A 19,406-nucleotide genomic window follows, 5' to 3' on the forward strand; every position below is an offset into this window, starting at 1 on the left:
AACATTCAACTGAACCGAGTTTTATAGCTTTTGCCCAAATTTTGGATAAAATGCAGAAAAATACCTATACATCGGTTTCCTTCCTAATAAAAACCATCAATCAGTTTCCTTGTCTGTACCTGAAAAAAAATTAGTATTTTATTTGAATTTTGAGAGTCGGTGCAATTTATCTAAACATTTTTAAGCTAAATAATTCTCACCAATCTCCTCCATTAAGTCAAAAAATATATTTTTTAATAAAAAATTCTTTTCATCGATCATTATTTACCACTTTACACCTTATTAAAAATATCCTTACATCATATGAAAAACATCTTACATCTTATAAAAAAATTATAAATATAAAATATGAAAGTAAATAATAATTAATATATAACATTTATTTTTTTAAGAGTAATGTTAGAAATCCCGATTTCAGTTCATTTTCCTGTTCACATTTTCTTAATTTTTTTGAGTTTTTTTATGTAGTGATTAAAAAATATTATTTAATAATATTGTGAATATCACACTTTTTACATCCTTTTTGTAACATTTTTTAAAAAATAAAAAATTTACAATATTATTAAATAATAATTTTTTAATCACTACATAAAAAAACTCAAAAAAAATAAAAAAATTGGAAACAGAAAAATAAACGGGATTCCTATCATTTTTTTTAATTATCATATTTCTATAAATAATTAAAATATTTTATCATGTATTGTTAATTAATTATTAATATATCAGTTTTATGACTGCACGCGGGCTAATGTTTGACAGAACAGCAACTTCGTCAGTAGTAGTGGATCTTTCTTTGGCACACCAGCTGTCTCTATCACCAAGCTTTCTAATTTCCGTCAACAATCCACTCAGATCTCTCTAATATTATTATTCCGTGTTTGACCGGCAAACCTCTCCTTCCTCGAAGAGCTAGGGTTTTGATCTTTTCCTGGTTCTAACTCCTCCGCACTCTACACTACATTCCCCCCCTCTTCATTGCCTCGATCGTTCTTATCCCGATTTCGCTCTTCTACCTTCAACCTAAGTACGATCTGCGATGTGATTTGTTGAATAGGCTCGATCTCCGCGACCAGAACTTTTGGATTCATAGCAATCTTTGGTTCGCTTGTTTTGGCGTGGGGTTTTTCTTTGTTGATTCAGAAAATGGTGGGTTCTGAAAGTCCCAACGGTTCTTCGCCACAGCCGGCGAGGAAGTACGGTATCACAAAGCCAATCTCTCTTGCAGGGCCCACCGAGGCTGATCGTCACCGCAATATGGAATTGGAAAAGGTATCACAAATTTGTTTATTTTTATCTCTCTCTCTCTCTCTCTCTCTCGGTTCGCTGCTTTATATCCACATTATATTAACTACTATATTGTTCGTAGTTCTTGATTGATTCGGGGCTATATGAGAGTGAGGAAGAAGCTTCGAGGAGAAAAGAGGTTCTGGACCGCATTGATGAGGTAGTTATTTTTACTTTTTTGATATTGTTGACTGCCTCTTGAGAAAAGTTGTGTCTATATGTTTGCATTCGATATGCATATCAGATACAGTTCGAAGATATGCACATGATGTTTTATAGTAAAGAATATTAACATTTGCTTGCTGTGTGATTAAAGTCTTCGGACTTTGTTGATGCAATTTTCGGGGCAGGGCCAGAGTCCAACAAAATGGTCGAATGGCCCTTGATTATGGCTTTCACATTGATCTGGTACTCGGATGCTCATCCATAAATAAAATAATAAGTAATAAATAAAGCACCTAAAATGTAAATAAAGAGATACATAGAGATTTACGTGGTTTGACATAAAAACCTACATTTGCCGGTTGTTTGAGGCCGAAATCCACCATGTTTGGTGATTTTACAGTTTCTCATGGTTTCACGGGACTCTGGATAAATGCAAAAAATAGGGTTGAGTAGAGGTTAAAGAAGATGCTATGTAGAGGTCTTCTTTATAGAGGTCCCAAGAGAGTGTAGATCTCTATCCTACATTGTATTGGTTCCCTCCTTTATAGAGGTCTTCTTCCTTCTTTGGAGTAGCTGAGTCCTATTTGCTTTATGTCATTTTCATCTTTTTGTATGCCAATCAATCTCTTTTGACTTTATCTCTTCTGAGTCTTATCTCTTCCTTTTATTCTTGTCAATGAGCTGGACCCTAGTTCATTTTATATCAAACAGACTTGATATTCAATTGAACAGATTAATGGAAATTACCGATGATAATGATGGTAGAGACACGATAACAGAACTAATTGTATTCAATCCTTGGTGGATTCAACTTTCATGTGGCGTTGACGGTACTGGACATGCATAAAGCTCACTTGATTGGCAGTTAGGTTCTGAAGGGCAACGTTGGGAAAGGAGTATATTACAGAATCTCTAATTTGCTTGAGTATTCAAACATTTTGTGGTGTTGGTGGTTCGGGTTTTGGAGTCTACCAACTAATGTCGATAGGCTGTAGCTTATATGTTTATACTAGGGGTGAAAACTAAAGGTTCGGTTTTGGTTTCGGCCCAAAACCGAAAACAACTCCGATATCTTGAAATGGTATGAATCTCAACCGAAACCGGCTGGTGAAGGGGGAGAAAACCGTCTACATCAGTCTTGGCGTAACTCCGGTTGGTTTGTTGGCGTCTTCGGTGGCGACGAATGTGGCTGCAATTTGAGATAGATGACGACAAGAGCCGCGAGGTGCGATTTGAGAGAGAGAGAGAGAGGCGCTATGAACTCATGTGAAATCAGAAAGGGGAAGAAAGAAATGAGGAAGAAGAAGGGTGAGTGCGTGTGTTTAAACCCTGGAGGGGCCGTTTCCTTTATATTTTTTTCAAACATTAAGTCCCAGAACGACGTTGTTTCACTCATGAAACGGCGTCGTTTCATATATGTATAATTTTAAAAAAAAAAAATTTCAAGTATTAGTAGGTGCAGCGGTCCGGTCTGGCTCAAACCGGGACCGAATAGCTGAACATTGGTTTTGGCCAAATTCAACCGCCAGCTGACCGGTTCTATGCCGGTTCCGAGCTCCGGCGGCCGGTCTGAGTTGGTCCCGTTCGGTTTTACGGTTTCTTGTACAGCCCTAGTTTATACTATGTATTACTGTTTGTATTGTAATCTCCATTTCTGTGTTTTCTATAATTTTAGATGCTTCTTAGTGAATATTTCATTATATATTATACTAGCTTGCCTTGGCATAGTTTATCATTTTTTTTTGGCTTCATTAATTTTATAATGAGCCATTCTTACTTTATAGGAAGAGTGTAATATTGGTTGAAATTACCTGCCTGTTTTATGAGTGTATTTGACGGAAGCTATTTGAAAAATAAAAAATTATAAGTATTCTAGAGAGTTTTACAACCTCTTTAATCTGGAATTTTGGTTAATCTCTATTTTTCCACAATCTTCATTGGCATTTTAGCTTGTTTTATAATCTGCATTCTTCCGTCTTTCTGTGAGATGCATTTCTATTTTGCTAACAAAACCTTTATTGTAGATTGTAAAAGGTTGGGTCAAGCAATTAACCCACCAGAGGGGCTACACAGATCAGATGGTGGAGGACGCAAATGCTGTCATTCTTACTTTTGGTTCCTATCGACTGGGGGTTAGTATAAGTTTTCATTATGCCCCTTTTATGATGCGAGCAATTGCTTCTGCTTTGTTATGTTCTTCTCCAAGGTATTTTTGGTCTAACCTCACCAATGGCAATAGGGATAATAAAGTGTATTAATCATGTGGGGTTTGCATGCAGAATCTTTTACATTTATTTTCAAGTTTTTTGCTGAAGGATCAACTTGGATCATCTTCAGTGCAGGAATAAGAATCATTTACCTGCCAGAATGTTGTACTCTCTTTTATTGGTAGCTTGCATCATAGTTGTGATATGCTTCGGATGGGGAGAACCGAATTCAATTATGAAGTGCCCCGCCATATCAGTGGCAACAAAGATTTCTGGCAATAGTTTCCAGATTAATTTGGAGGAAAGATATGAGTTTGTGTTAGGTAGAGAGTCGTTTATGGTGATTATTTGAAGCGCATGGTCCTTTCTTATTAAAAATTGAACAACTTGGAACCCCAAGGGGTTGGACGTAGTGGTGAAGGCCTTGGTCTTAGGGTATCACTCCCTTCAAGGTCCAAGGTTCAACACCTTATGGGTGCAAACAATCCTTTGGGGCCGCACCTCCTGGTGAAAAGCCTGCGATTTAACCAATTCCGTAGAAGGAAACTTCTGAGGGTGCGGTGCATGGGACCGGAGTTTACTCAACAGGGGTGAGTCCAAAGGGCCTTGCCTTGGAGAGGTTCCCCGACATAAAAAAAAAAAAAAAAAAAAAAAAAAAAAAAAAAAAAAAAAAAAAATGAACAACTTGGCTGCTCCTGTGTGTTAATAATCAAGCATATTTTCTGGTCTTTAGCTGGTTCCTTATTTTATAGTCCTTAGCTGGTTTGATTCTCATAGTTTAAGAATGGAGATGCTGGAGGTGGCAATGATGGAGATGATGATGACGATGATGGTATTATCATTCTCACATTAAGTTTCACATTTAACTAAAACAGCTAGTTGTACTGTATGGAAACTGCTGCTGTCCTGATTTTGTCTTGCTTCAGCTCTTTGCCTGCCGTTGGATCTGGTGCATCCAAAAACTGTATGAGCAGTATTAATATCTTTAGATTCTTACCATTTTTCTGTTGTAACTCCTCTCTCTCTCTCTCTCTCTCTCTCTCTCTCTCTCAGAGCATACAGAGATATACTCATGTGTATGCATTTGTGTGTATATATACTTCAGATGTCCTTTGAGTGAAACTACTACTTTTTTGAGTATCATGTAGCAGCACATTACTGTATTGACAGGTACATGGGCCTGGGTCTGACATCGACGCATTGTGTGTTGGGCCATCTTATGTTAATCGAGATGTGAGTCAAGCATGATCCTTGCTGTTCAGTGTAATTGAGTCCATGAACAATTAAGCGTCATCTAACATATAAATTTCTTTTCCCAGGAAGATTTTTTTATGGTTTTGCATAATATTCTGGCTGAAATGGAAGAAGTTACCGAGCTTCAGCCAGTTCCAGATGCTCATGTCCCAGTAATGAAATTCAAATTTCTAGGGATATCAATTGATCTTCTCTATGCAAGTATATCTCTTTTGGTTGTTCCAGAAGTAAGTTTGGAGTGCGGTTTTGAGCTTGTATTCTGTTAGTCTCTCTCTCTCTCACACACACGAAAGTACGGTCTTGTTTATTAATTTTCCCTCTTCATGCTTCATGAGCATTTTTAAAAGACAGCTTTGTATAAATGATATGCTGTTACGTTGTTTCTTCAGCAAGCTGGGTCTTCCAGAGTTCTGGTAGTCACTTGCCGAACTTCAGTTGGATGTGATAACAATAATATTGATTGTTGAAGGAAATTTTATGTGATTATATTCACGTTTCGATATGAGATGTTAATTTGGTCTAAAATGCTTCTTCTATACTAAGGTTGTAACCTTTTTCTCTAACTTCACTCAAGGCTTGATGAATTTGCTGCTTACGGACATGTCATTTTGCACTGCAATCTTTTCGCAATTGAGATTTTGGGATAAAAGTATGCATATTTGTTACACGTGTTTGTTTCATATCATTGCATGTGTTTGTTTCATATCGTCATTGTTCTGGGACTAACTTATCAACAGGACCTGGACATCTCACCTGGGTCTGTTCTGTACAATGTTGATGAGCCAACTGTTCGAAGCCTTAATGGCTGCAGGGTTGCAGACCAAATTCTTAAACTTGTTCCAAATGTTGAGGTGAACTATCTTTTTATCTCACCCTGGTTATACTACCGATTATTGATTTCATGGTCATTTAATCCTGTATGCAATTGTAGCACTTCCGCATGACACTCAGATGTTTGAAGTTTTGGGCTAAAATACGAGGTGTTTATTCCAATGTAAGATTGTTATATTTGTGTGTTTTTCATTGCCCAGCATTTTCCTTTTGTATCATGTTGCTGTGTTTACTGATCAAAGAGCGTTTTCCTTTTGTATCATGGTTTTTGTTTTTGTTTTGTTTAGGTTACTGGATTCCTCGGTGGTGTAAATTGGGCCCTTTTGGTCGCTCGGGTATGTCAGCTTTACCCCAATGCAATTCCTAGTATGCTGGTTTCTCGATTCTTCAGAGTTTATACACAATGGCGTTGGCCAAATCCTGTGATGTTATGCCCAATAGAAGAGAATGAACTTGGGTTTCCAGTATGGCATCCTCGCAAAAACCCTAGGGACCGGCTTCATCACATGCCAATAATAACTCCTTCCTACCCTTGTATGAATTCTAGCTACAATGTCTCAGCAAGTACTCTTCGTGTTATGGTGGAGCAGTTCCACCATGGTCATAGCATCTGTGAGGTTTGGACTTATTCCCGCCATCTTCTCCTCTCTATTCCATATAGGTTACCTTATTTGATTACTAAACCCCGGCCTCTGTGATTTTTTCCATCGACAGGAGATTGAGCTGAGCAAAGGCCAATGGAGTGCACTATTTGAGCCCTATCTATTTTTTGAGGCATATAGAAATTATTTACAAGTGGATATAATTGCGGCTGATTCTGATGATCTGCTTGCTTGGAAGGGATGGGTGGAGTCTCGACTTAGACAGCTTACCCTGAAGGTTAAATTTGTCTTCTAGACATACTTAGAATGCAGGACTAAAACTTCATTGCATTTAAGGCTATGATTTTGTTATGCATTCTTTATAGTCAGTAAATATTTTACATGCTTGAGATAGGAGGTATAATTTATTTTACTACTAAAGGTTTCCGTTTCACTATGCAGATAGAGAGGGATACAAATGGGATGCTGCAGTGCCATCCTTTTCCGAATGAATATGTAGACACGTCAAAGCCATGTTCTCATTGTGCTTTCTTCATGGGCTTGCAGAGGAAAGAGGGAGTTAGAGGTCAAGAAGGCCAGCAGTTTGATATACGTGCAACAGTTGATGAGTTTAGGCAAGAGATCAATATGTACATGTTTTGGAAACCAGGAATGGATATTTTTGTTTCTCATGTCCGTCGAAAGCAGCTTCCTGCTTTTGTTTTCCCTGATGGTTATAAACGTTCTCGATTGTCAAGGCACGTAAGCCGGCAGGCTGAAAAAACTTGTGAAGATGCTGTGGGGTGCTGGCCTGGCTCTACTGAAAGGCCTCTCAAGAGGAAAAGTGATCCTGGAATGGTGGATGTGAGGCCGGATAAACCAGATAAGCGAGTTTCTATTAGCACGGGACTGCTGGAGTCTGTTTCTAGGACTGGTGGATTATCTCGGGTCAGCTTTGGTGAAGGGGTTGGATTAGAGTGTGTAGCAACTGGGGATGTCGATAGCAAATCTAAAATTAGGTTATTTGATGGACAGTTAGGGAGTGAACAGGGTATAGTACAAAATCATATAGAGAATGATGAAACTGGTATTGGTGACCCTGTCAACTTAACTGAGCAAACTTTTGTGAGTAAGAATTTGCCAGAAGTTATAAATGAGGCAATGCTAACTGAAGCAGTGGAGAAAACTTAACTCAGGAAGGAGTCGTCCACTTCATATGAAGTAGCTAGTTCTGTTGGGGAAACTTGTCAGATTGGACTGAACGGGGACAAAGTTGGGGTAGTTTGCATGTAACTGAAGCGGTGGAGAAAACCTTCTCCAAGGAAGGACTGGCTTGCTTAATCTGAAGTACCTAAATGCTATATTTGGTAAAACATGTCAAATTGGATTGAACAGGGACAGAGTTGGGATAGCTTACGTGGAGAGTATGGACTGGAACTTTTAGGAAACTGCTGAATTGGGCTGAAGATACTGATCAAGAAATAGTCAAACCATATAATCAAACAACGGGAAAAGAAAATGCTGAAAGTGTATTCAACTGAGTGAAATATTCAGAAGCTCAGTTTCAGAGTGACTTTTAGGCCTCGTTCTGGATGGCCACAGGATGGCCATGTGAAAATTGGAAGTTCTGGAGATGCATGTACAGGATCTTTGCAGGGCGATGTATGTGCGACAGATCCTGATTTGCTTTTTGGAAATGGGTTTTTTAATTCGGGTGGCGTATTTTAAAAAGGCTTGTGGAGGTTCTGAAAAACTTTCTGAAATTATTTTATTTAGTTGCACCAACACCCCCCCCCCCCCCCCCCCCAACCCAAAAGAGGCAAAAAAATCACACTTCGGTTTTGTGGTGAGTTTTAGTCATTGTACAGGATGGCAATGCATAAAATTGGAAGTTCTGGAGATAAGTGAGTGTCAGTGACTTTACAGGGTGATGTGTGCGGGAGATCCTTATTTGCTTTGGGAAAAAAGGTGTTTCAATGCAAGTGGAGTATTTCAAAAAGGCTTTTCTGAAGATATGGAGGTTCTGAATCTAACCTTTCTGATCTTTATTGATTTACTCTTTTGCTCTCTCCCAAGAAAAAAATCCCTCCTTTTGTCTACCTTCTGGTCCGGTCATTGTTAGAGAGAGCAAAACTGTTTGTAGGTTCCAAATTCATTCTCTTTTATATGGATTTTTTTCCCCGCTATTCCATTCATCTCTATCTGGCCGAGCCATTGTGAGGTAGCAAGCTTATTTATAGGTTTTTGTTTCGTTCTCCTTTATATGCTTGTTATTTTTTAATGGAATTTCATTGGTTTTTATTTCTACAATTATTGGATAATGATAAATTGAACGGACAGTCTCCTAACTAGTGCATACATGGTGGCAGGTCCTGTACCACCATACATTATGCTTCCAGTTACTGTGAATAGAACCTAACTATGTGTACTGTCTAGGGCTCAGATACATGACTCCCCCTGTTTCTCCCTGTTTCTCGTTTCTAATATATCTTGGGAGCCTAACTTCTTTTACTGCTGGTTGTCTTCTATAGTTGGACTATTGCACTCAGGAATGTTGTAAATTCGGAAGATGGGCTTGGGCAGAATCTATGCAAGAGCCAGTGATAAGGCATGTTTTTTTCAACTTCAGTTTTTTTATGAAAATCATTGTATCTTTATACCGTGCTTTTTCTGTATATGGCTCGTCTGACAGATTTAAGTCTCAAGTCACTTGTACTTAATAATGCTCGGGAGGTGACCACATACTTGAAACAGAGAGTCGCTTCTATGAAAGGAGAGAGCCAGCATATTGGTAAGTGGCACATCCATTGCTGGCTTTCATCATGGTTTTTCCAGGTGCACATTGTGTGCCATCTTGTGAGCTGAGTGCAATGGTCTTACAAGATGTGCTGCTAAACATCGTTGAAGCTGAGAGCACCGCAGAAGGGTATTATTGTACATCGTCCGGTGTCTGCTGGTGCTTTGAAGACTGGTTTCCATTTAACTAGGGCCAAATGTTTCTTCAAAAGGACAAAAGAATAAGTTGTAGGGGTGTTTGCTCTCTCTCTCTCTCTCTCTCTCTCTCTCTCTCTCTCCCTCTAGGTTTTGTAACTCTCCATCGACTGTTGTAGGTTGTGTAGGCTTTACTGCCCGTAATAGATCTCAAACCTTTTAGTTCATTCTCTTGCCATCTCTCTCTCATTCTCAACCCAAATTGTGCGTCATGGAAGTAGATGTTACCATGCGAGCCGGAGTTACAGGTACTTTTAGCTGTTAACGTCGACCTCTTTGATGCATACCAGTCTTTTTTATGTGCTCTGACATCTAATCCAATCGGGCAAATTACAAACTAAGCATAATGTCCAAAATAAGCGATTCATGAACCGAGGTTCTCTCTTCGTAATGGTAACAATTTAAGCCGAGTCTCCTTTAAACTTGGGACATATTTTTCAATTCTTAACCATTAATGTGGGAAAGAAAACTTCACGAGTGCAAAGTTTGAGTTGTGAGCGAAGACCCAAGCTAAAATTGCTTCTCTTCGACTCTGGAATTTGGACCTTATGATTCCAATGAACTGTGCTACAAGAATTTGGAGGGTACTTGAGCGGGCCGGCATACAAGAAAGAAAGAAAAGCAAAGTTGTGTGAAAGAAACTTGAAAGCATCTAAAAAGGCTAGAAGCGATCTTGATCGAGTTGATATGCACTTTTATCACATCAACAAAGTAAAACGATCGAGAGACCTAAAATATGATTATTTGTACTTGATTTGCCCTGGTGCCACAGCCAACTTCCTCTCACAACATGAGCTTCCTTGTCCTTAATATGAACGGATTATCAGTTCACGAAGGGTTCTTTGTCCGAAGAACATATTCATATTTCACTGATTAAAATTAATGAACAAAGTTGTGGTTGTTGGATGCATGTTGACTTATCTCCACTATATATAGACGAACAAAAGAACGACGTTGCAGGCACTGGATTAATTAAAAGTCAACAACTTAACTGCATGGTGGATCAACATCATAATATAAATGGAAGGAAAACATAAGCGACGCATAGGCCGATCAACATCATAATATATAAGACTAGCTAAGCTGATTGCAAGCTTATCAGTAAACACAATTAATGATACTGCTAATTAATACATGGAAACTCTGCGAAATTCTTCCGTTCTACTCGATAATATGAGCTTTTGTTCATATATATATATGAAGAATGAGTCCGTACGTATATGAGGTATCGCCAATGACCATTTAATTATCGGCCGGCTTGGCCTCCTGCTGATGGTCCACCTTGTCGTGCCAACTAAATTAATGTACACGCAATCGTAAGAAAACATATGTAGGAGCAAAGAAAATAGGATAAACAAATAAACACGCTCACATATTATATGACAGATATATACCTTAAAATAATCTTCCAGCTTCGTCTTCAAACTTGCATGCTCTTGTTTGACTTCTCGGAAAGTCCTAATGCATCTGCCAAAATGCATGGAATTGTAAAATCTAAGAAATACAAAAACCCTTTCAAGGGCCGACAAATTGTCTGAATTTGTCTGAATCCAAAAGAGCAAGGTATGGATTAAAGCATGATCACATGCAGACTATATCTATAGATCAGAAATGTTTTAGCCACAAATAAATTCTACAAAAGTAAACGTACAAATTGACGTGGTTTGATATGGTACATCATATTATGAAGGAACTTTTATTGTAAAATTTATCTAACGTATTATATGAAGTAATGTGAGTTTGTGAATTTACTTTTATGGAATCTTTTTGTGGACTCATATATATATATATATATATATATATATATATATATATATACTAGGTCAGGACAACGTGCAAAGCACGTTTACCTAGTTAGGTGAGACAAGATTTTTAATAAAAAAAAATTTGATTTTTCACAAAAGCAATCCATCTATGCCAACATAAGCAAGAAAAATATCAATCCATCTAAAAAACCATTTCGGACAATTATATCGAGTTCAAAGCACACATTTTTGTGTTGAAGTAGGGTCAAAGCATAACACATGAAAACATGTGACACCATACGACAAATGATTTTCAATATCAACACTCTAGAATATTTATTTTCTAGGTCTTGAATAGATAGTTTCTATTTTCTTCATTAAACAAATAGACAAATAAAAGGAAAGAAGGAACCGTAATAGTTACTTAAATGACAATGCATCAATAGCAAAAAGGACACCTTCCTTGATAAATGAACTCAGGAAAATATCAGAAAGCTTTTGCAGGATCATCTCACCAATATGTAGAGCTACTAAGAGCACATGCTGATCCTTTTGAGTGAACACTCCAGCCAAAAAATTGCTGATTAGAAAAAAAAAATCTTCAGTTCAAGAGAAATATTATCAGGATTAATACTGTAAACACAAGATAGCCTGGTTCACCTTGAAATGTTGGTATTCTTAAGTAATTCATGTCAGATTTGCTGAAATAAACTAACTTGTTGATAATAGAAAGGAAGCCATAGCAAAAATATAAATTTGCACCAGAATTAACTACTTGTGCAAGGGGTGAAGGCAACATTACAAAGCCATATAAGGAAAAAAATCAATTTACTGCTATATACCACAAAACCAACCTGGATCAACAAGGGAAGTATATCAATTCCGAATTTTTGCAAAAGACTGGGGGAATTAACTAAAACGGAATTCCTTATCCAACACTTGTTGAGCATCTTGATCTCTAGCTGTAGTAGGTAGAGCTCATTCAGAAACTTCAGAACTTCATAAACCTGAGAATGAAAAAATAGTAATAAAACCACCATTCTGTTTCCTCTAATAACACTATGGAATGCATGAATTAAATTCCATAGTCACGTGCAAAATTGGAAAGCAATAACTGAATCTATAACAATAAGAATCTCACACTAAAAAATAAATGCAAAAACCTCTATGCTACAATACGACATGGCTCATACTTTACCCATAAAAAATGCAATATATGGCTCATATTTCAGCAGTCACATACATAGTTGAAAACAATCCATGTACCCAAAACCCAATGATATAATATCAAACCTACATGAATATCATGATGTTCTGTCATTAACCATATTGCTAACCCAAGTCTCCAATCCGAATGCTTTCTTTTCAGAGAGGTTGTAGCAAAAGACTTTCAAGGATAGTAGTTTTGTCAACTAAGAGTAGTACTCTCTCTAACAAAGCAATTCCTCAAACCCTTTTACACTTCAATCTCCAAAGACACGCCAATACTACACGACTTCTTTTATTATAACAGTTGATTACTGATTACAGGAGGACTTCCCACAGTGACCTCACCTAAATCTTCAAACTTGGTCCATTCTCCCATACAATTTTCTAAAGACAGGGAACATCAGAATGTGAACCCATTTTGTTTCTCTTCCTTTAATATGCTTTTGCTAATGACTACTTGGGCTAACATTTCCCCTACACTAATGGGCTCGAGAAATAAATCGTCCCACAAAGAAACAAATAGTGTATTAGTTTTTAGATATAAAATTGTGACCCTGTATAGGTGTCCTCCCCACAAATTAGTAAATGTTTAGAACAATTAAGTACAAAAACAAGTAAATAGAGCTAAGCATGGAGCAAATTCTTTGTTACACAGTCAGTCCTGCAAAGTACAGGGGATGGTAGCAATGTAGGATAAAATCATCAAATCCGTATATGGAAAATGGATAAACAAAAAATGAAATATAAACATAAATGACAAAAAACAACTGCAGATAAAGAAGCCAAACCATATACATGAAGTGGTGGGCTTACCAAGTAGGATAGCGATCTACCACCACCTGCATTCGTGTAACCACCCATATCAGGTTCTTTTTGCACATCAAGAAGTCCAGCACTCTTAACATGATTAAGGGCTGTTTCCTGGAACCAAAAGCAGGAGGAATAAGGCAATAGCTCATGAAAAAAAATCTCAAACACATGTTATTCAAGAAAAACAGAACGGCCTGTTAAAGGATGTAATTTTGGTTTTTAAAGAAGTGGTATAAAATTTGAAGAATTAATTGTACCTGCAAATGATTCATCAATGTCCCTATAGAAGCTGTATGATCGGCACCTACTTCATATGATCTAATAGAAAAATTCTACCGGAACACAAAACCATCCTGAATAATTCTCCCAAGACCAAAAGGGTCAATGAGCATGTCAGGCTGCCTAGGTTTCCAATCAAGTATCATCCACTGCTTCTCAGTAGCCAAGAAGATTGTGGTGATAGCGCCAAGAAGCATGCTCCAATCAGGTAACGTGTTAATGAAAGTCCTAGGGGCAGGTGACAATGTGTCATGATTCATATACTTTTATTTTAAGCAAAAAGTTATGATACTAACCTCCATTAACCTGGATATAAGTTGTACTTTTTCCTTGTTCTTCTCATTGAAAGCCTCAAGAGCTTCTTTGTATTCTTTCTCCTGTATCAAATTATAAACCCAAATCCACTGGTTCTGATTCGGTTTTCTCTTATAAATCAAAGTAAGATGTTGGATTATTCAACATAATATGCACAGAAAAACTTAATAGAGACCAAATTTGGTATTAGATAAGTGCTTTACCTTCTTCTGGCAGGTATGCCCCACTGGATCAGGTCACGCTTCAAGCTCCTGATAGATCCCATCCATTTTATTTAAGATCAGAACAAAATAGAAAAAATGCAGTCTTACATTTTTCACAATAATTATTGCACTCGACCGACTTTATGTATCTACAAATAACACCTTAAAGTCTCACAATTACAAACGCCAATATTACAACAAAAAACTTGCTAGTACTAAATATTCTATTAAAACAATAGTACTGGATAATTGGTTGGCTTGAATTATTCAACTGGCTTGCATCAAAGACTTTCAGAGGGCCACCTTTGAGTTAACAAATTACCTTGCTTTGCATTGAAAAGGTTCACGAAAAACAAATGATTCTAAAAATTTTTGGGTCTTAGATGAAAACACCCTGTCGCAAGCTCAATCTTTAATGTTTTTTGTTTCAGATCTCGACTTTCGGTGATTGTTTGAACCTATATATGCCTTGTAAAAGTTCATGAGAATTAACATCGAGAAAATAAACCTCGTTGGTAGTATCTAAGTTTTCTCGGCCTTTTACCTCCTCTCCAATATATTTAAAAAAAAACACCTCATTTTCCAATAAGATTGCAAAGACGTTACCGCAAAATATAACAAGATATTGACAACACAATAACCAATCATGAACAAGCCTTCAATAAGACATAATCAAAAAAAATCTAGAAAATGAAATATATATAATAATAATAATAATAATAATAATAATAATAAAAACTTGTTCTGGAAAACAAATACCTAGTTCCCTTCCGTCACTGCCTCCATACGTTGACTAAATCTTCACTTTCTGCAGATCCCAGTTCCAAACCAGAAAAAGAAAACGAAGTTAACCAGGCGGGGCCAAACACTGGATTCGCACACTTGAAACTTGAAACACTTGAAAAGAAACTTGAAACTTGAATCACATCTTCCCACTTCTTATAAAGAAACTTAAAGCAGTGTATACCAAACAGTAAACTAAGATTGGATATTTCTTAGATTTCTTCAACAAAACAAAAAACACGAAAGGAAAAATTCAGGCTTTACAAGTGAGAGCGAAAGAAAGCCGGAAAGATCGAAAGAAAAATAGAAGGTAGAGACTTTGAAAACCCAAAGATAAAGTAAAGATAACACGAAATGGAGTCAATCCAACAGTGATCTTCTTTTTATGGTTTTCCAGTTGCAGATCTAACAGGAACACAAACACCGAAGCACTCAACTTGCTAAAAACGCCGAGACATTCACTAAAACGGCAAAAAACTATAACACCAAAAAAAAAATCTTTCAAAAAATCAACTTGGAGATCTAAATTAAAGAAAGATGACTTAGAAAATAGAATAAGAAAAATAGAAGGAAGCAGTTTTGATGGTTTTGCTTTGCCTTTTGTGGTTTGGAGGGTGCAAAAGTGGTTTTGTTCAGGGAGAATGGGGCTGCCAACGGAGACTTAACTGAGACAAGCTATGAGAATCGGAAGCTCTAGGGGAAGAATGAGAGGGAGGGAAGAACCACAATGTGAAGAATCGAAAGTGTTTGAGCATATTCCCGTGGAGTAGGCTGCCGTAAATAATAAAAAAAAAAAAGATCAGAAGAAGAAAATAAAAAAACTCCACCTTTTCAGTGAAGAACCGTGTTCTTCGTTGGCTGACCTAGCTGCAGTTTTCTTCATTTTCTTTGAGACCAAACACGGGAAACGTTTGTAGAGAGGAGATTTGAGATATTTGAGAGACACGATTGAAGAATCGTGAGGACAGAGTGAGTTTGAGGAGGATCGAGGGTGAGAGAGAGTAGGTCGGGGGGAATATACAGAGGATTGAGAGAGAGCGAGAGAGTGGGTGGGGAGAAGCTTCGAGAGAATGCACATTCCGTTTGATAGCCGTTAAAATAAGACTTTCCGCTCAGTTAAAACAAGAATTTCCGTTTAGCGACCGTTTGATAGCCACTTATATAATAGTAATAGATATATATATAGGGAAATACTGTAAATAAATTACCCTTCTGCATTAGCTGCCTCGCAGTATTCCATGAATAGTGTGCATTCTTTCTTCACTCTCGAGGCTCCTATGCTGCAACAAAAACCATCCACAACTGCTGCATTAATTTCGATGGGTTACGTTTTGTTTTATCAAGTTGTAAATATATAATCAAATCGCTTGATCCACCGATAATCAAGTGCAAGATACTAATTTCTATTTCTTGATCCTCCACTGATGATCAAGTGATCTGATATCTGTCTTATTATTAAAAGGGGATTTCATGCGAAAGTGTTCCACTTGCTTTTAAATATGTGATAATTATACTGATCAGCAAATGCTGGGAGCTGCTGAAAGCCTGAAATATATATATATATATATATATATATATATATATATATATATATATATTTATATGGTGGGTGAGGCTCGCTGCATTTTCCCTACTTTTGACATCCATTCGCTTTAAACGTCTCTGCAACGGGCGGTAATATTATACCTTGAGCTGCTACCCTTGAATTGGTGCATGGAATCATCCAGCTTGGTGAAATCAATAGGCCGACTACCCCTGTATAGATCATAAAAAGTAAAAACGTCTATGAAAATGATCTGATAATAAAGACAACAAGAATAATGAAAAAAGATTATTCTACGTACAGTGCTTGCTCTATGTTTTGTAGAAGTCTAGCAGAATTAGCATAGAAAGTTGTCACCATTTCCTCTACGAAATTAGGGTTGTCATCATCTTCCAACTCCTCAAGCTGAATAAATTGCTCATCAAGGTACCCCTGCACAATGTTTATGCAATTGGTAGCTGAAGAATCAGCTAGAACGCAGCCATTTCTAGTTGACCGGCCATTAATGATCTTAAACCCGACCAAAAAAAAAAAGGATTCTTAAACTTCTCTGGCCATTGCATAAAGTTAGGTTAATCCACGAGTCGCGACTCGCGACGATGTATTTTAGTTAGTTTCCGCAACTCACTCCCGAGATACGGATGTTCGGTGCCATTGAGTCAAAAGACACTGTTGATCTGGCCGTGGTTCAAACATATGACTGAATTGTTTCCCTCATCAATCACAGCACATTCTTTGTGGATGGTTTAGAAAAGCATTCCTGGTCTTTAACAAGAGATCATTTTCTCATGTTTACTAAGAATCCCTAAGGGAGCCAAATGAAAACAGAAAAAATAAAGCATATATAGTCGTTTTCTGGGTGAGAATGTATGTATAATTACTAGCTAGCGATTGCAAAGAAGTGTGAGCTAGCAGAACCTGGTCGAGGAGGGACCTCTTCATGTCAAGCTGGTGTTGCAAGGGATTCTTGTCCATTTCTTCGTGTAAAGTGGTGGTGAGACGTGAGAGCTTTGATGGCTTATTTTAGTACAACACTGATATATATAGCAATATGGCAGTCTGACCTAAGTATTTATAGTGCACCCGCGGGCAAAGCGCGGAATCGGAAAGGCAAACAAATATCAAGAGGGTACGTAGTACGTACGCGTCTAGTAAAAGATGGATTCTTTCGTACACTTATTTGATTAGGTGCCAAAGTACGTATATGCATGAAGATTCTACAATCCATCAATCCGGAGGAAAAAGATAACTGAACCTTCTAATTTGTGAGCACCACATGATGAAGGGCGCGCGTAATCATGCTTGTTCTTGTAACTTTTTGGAGATGAAGTTTTCAACTTTCTGCGCAAGGATTTGATCCGATCTCTAGTTTCAACCTCTGATGGCAACGTGTAAGTGAAATACACAATAATATAATAAAAATTATAATAAAATTAATATTCAAACGAAACCAATTTGGACTAAAAACTAGTAGGAAAGCAACGGTAAGAAAATAAAATTATTAAAAAAATACTAACACAATGTGCATGCTAGCCAGAGAATGCATGTACGTAGATGTTAAGTCAAATTAGCATCTTAGATAGAGGCAATCACTAGCAAGTTCCATCGCATGCATGCTGTCCCTCAACAGAGCTAGCTAGGCTGCACATCAATTAGTCCTTGCAATCTTTACTGCCATCTTAATTTTCCTGAGCTGTTCCAGCTAATTCATTCGATTTATAACCTCTAAATATTTCCCACAAGATCATATATAGTAGCTACTATATAATGATATATGTTACTTTCCCAACCTATGCAGGGCTCTAGATTCTTAGTGATCAATTTCTTTCATGAACTGGCAAATAAAACTAGATGGGAAACTTGGAACTCTGCATACAGGGCGGCTGTGATCATGAAGTGACCAAAAGAAGCAAAAAAAATAAAATCTCTGGCAAATAGTGATCGAAATGAGAATATAGTACTTACTACCTTTAAATTATTAGCAGTACGGTGGTCCTTCATGTACGGTGGTCCTCGTTCCTTTAATTAATTTAGCGGGATTCTCTCTCTATCCATCTCTTTATAATTCTCGCCGCGCGAAAAGATGATAGGAGAAAGACGGTTGCAAAAGGGATTCTCCTTTACTCTGCCAATTCCAAGAGAAAGATCAGAGCAGGAAATAATGGAGAGATTTTTCTGCCCCCACACTCCAACGGAATCATCGATCACTCCAATTTGCAAAAGATCAAACAAAAGACTTTAATTCGGGCGATCGAGTGGAATGGGATGGGAATATAGAGTGATTTTCCCCACCTTGTATTGGAGAGATTAAAGATCCCTCTTGCCATTATTCGATCGATCTGTCCCGTGTCGATAAGAATCCCACACGGAGCACCATGATCATCAGCGTATCCTTGGAAAGGAAATGAAACCCAAGTCATGATGAGTTCTGCATGAATGAACTAGATCGGCTAGCTAGAGCTGATTTAGCCTGTATAAATAAAATAGTTCCATATATATTCCTGACCATGCATGGGAGAACATGCAGTATTTACATTAATACTAATACTAGGAACTGATGATGTAGCAAATTCATGAAACCTCTGCGTCTCAACGTCTAATTAGTATTCCTAGATAAATAGAAGTAAACAATCTTCAGATTTTAACAAACGGTTGAAAGTGTTGAATGATAAACTTAAATAAAGTTGTTTTTTAGTATATTCATAAACTAAAGTCTAGATTCATCTTGAAAGAAGTGATTTATGTATTTAGAGATTCATATATTTGAGATATTCATGTACTTGGGTATTTGTGTACTAGAGAAGTTCATGTATTAGAGTAAATGCTAGGTGAATCTACAAGCCTATAAATACCCATGTATGCATTGGCACAAAGCAAGCCACTTAAGAAGTAATTCACTTAGAAAAATTTCACAAATAGTCTCTCCTCTCTCCCTCTAGAATAGAATATCAGTTTTTCTCCTCCAACAAACTGGTATCAGAGCAACCTATGGGTTATGTGGTCAAAGGGCAAGAAGATAAAGTGCTGAAGTTAAAGAAAACCTTGTATGGCTTAAAACAAGTGCCAAGGGTATGGAATAGTCGAATTGACAAATATTTTCAGGAGAATGGATTCGCCAAGTGCCCGCATAAATATGCACTCTATGCTAAGGTGCGTGAAAATGGAGACATTTTGCTTGTTTGCATATATATTGATAATTTAATTTT

The 19,406-nt window shown here is 37.3% G+C and overlaps 2 protein-coding genes across 6 annotated transcripts; one reads left to right on the forward strand and one right to left on the reverse strand.

The window, feature by feature from the left end:
* The first annotated feature begins 765 nt into the window (after nt 1–765).
* On the forward strand, nt 766–9,480 carry LOC121261130 (nuclear poly(A) polymerase 4). 5 transcript variants are annotated; one of them, XR_005939832.1, is made up of 12 exons: nt 784–1,269; nt 1,367–1,444; nt 3,474–3,581; nt 4,827–4,889; nt 4,976–5,137; nt 5,648–5,761; nt 5,842–5,904; nt 6,029–6,358; nt 6,456–6,620; nt 6,785–8,064; nt 8,249–9,113; nt 9,206–9,480. XR_005939832.1 is itself a non-coding variant. In XM_041163317.1 (10 exons), exons 1-10 carry the CDS (start codon nt 1,144–1,146, stop codon nt 7,511–7,513), a joined length of 1,938 nt encoding a protein of 645 aa, XP_041019251.1. In that variant the 5' UTR covers nt 766–1,143; the 3' UTR covers nt 7,514–8,075. The 5 variants fall into 5 exon arrangements, 1 of the variants encoding a protein (XP_041019251.1); XR_005939831.1 differs by having other exon boundaries at nt 8,249–8,342; nt 8,692–9,480; XR_005939830.1 differs by having other exon boundaries at nt 8,249–8,342; nt 8,854–9,480.
* An 856-nt stretch (nt 9,481–10,336) lies between these two features.
* LOC121261131 (histidine-containing phosphotransfer protein 4-like) lies at nt 10,337–17,449 on the reverse strand. Its single transcript, XM_041163318.1, has 6 exons — nt 17,119–17,449; nt 16,502–16,632; nt 16,344–16,412; nt 15,866–15,937; nt 10,708–10,780; nt 10,337–10,607 (listed from the first exon to the last, which is right to left on the reverse strand). The coding sequence occupies exons 1-6, from the start codon at nt 17,173–17,175 to the stop codon at nt 10,560–10,562; spliced, it is 450 nt and encodes a 149-aa protein (XP_041019252.1). The 5' UTR covers nt 17,176–17,449; the 3' UTR covers nt 10,337–10,559.
* Nucleotides 17,450–19,406: the final 1,957 nt, after the last annotated feature.

Source organism: Juglans microcarpa x Juglans regia, chromosome 4D, assembly GCF_004785595.1.
Source record: "Juglans microcarpa x Juglans regia isolate MS1-56 chromosome 4D, Jm3101_v1.0, whole genome shotgun sequence".
In the NCBI taxonomy this organism is placed as follows: Eukaryota; Viridiplantae; Streptophyta; class Magnoliopsida; order Fagales; family Juglandaceae; genus Juglans; species Juglans microcarpa x Juglans regia.

Excerpts from the sequence above, each read along its gene's own strand:
- LOC121261131 (XM_041163318.1), bottom strand. The coding sequence starts at position 17,175 with ATGGACAAGAATCCCTTGCAACACCAGCTTGACATGAAGAGGTCCCTC. Across the intron at positions 10,781-15,865 it reads GAGGCAGCTAATGCAGAAGG|ATGCATTAGGACTTTCCGAG; the intron begins GTAATTTATTTA and ends GCATTTTGGCAG. Across the intron at positions 10,608-10,707 it reads AGCTGGAAGATTATTTTAAG|TTGGCACGACAAGGTGGACC; the intron begins GTATATATCTGT and ends ACATTAATTTAG.
- LOC121261130 (XM_041163317.1), top strand. The coding sequence starts at position 1,144 with ATGGTGGGTTCTGAAAGTCCCAACGGTTCTTCGCCACAGCCGGCGAGG. Across the intron at positions 4,890-4,975 it reads CATCTTATGTTAATCGAGAT|GAAGATTTTTTTATGGTTTT; the intron begins GTGAGTCAAGCA and ends TTCTTTTCCCAG. Across the intron at positions 5,905-6,028 it reads TACGAGGTGTTTATTCCAAT|GTTACTGGATTCCTCGGTGG; the intron begins GTAAGATTGTTA and ends TGTTTTGTTTAG.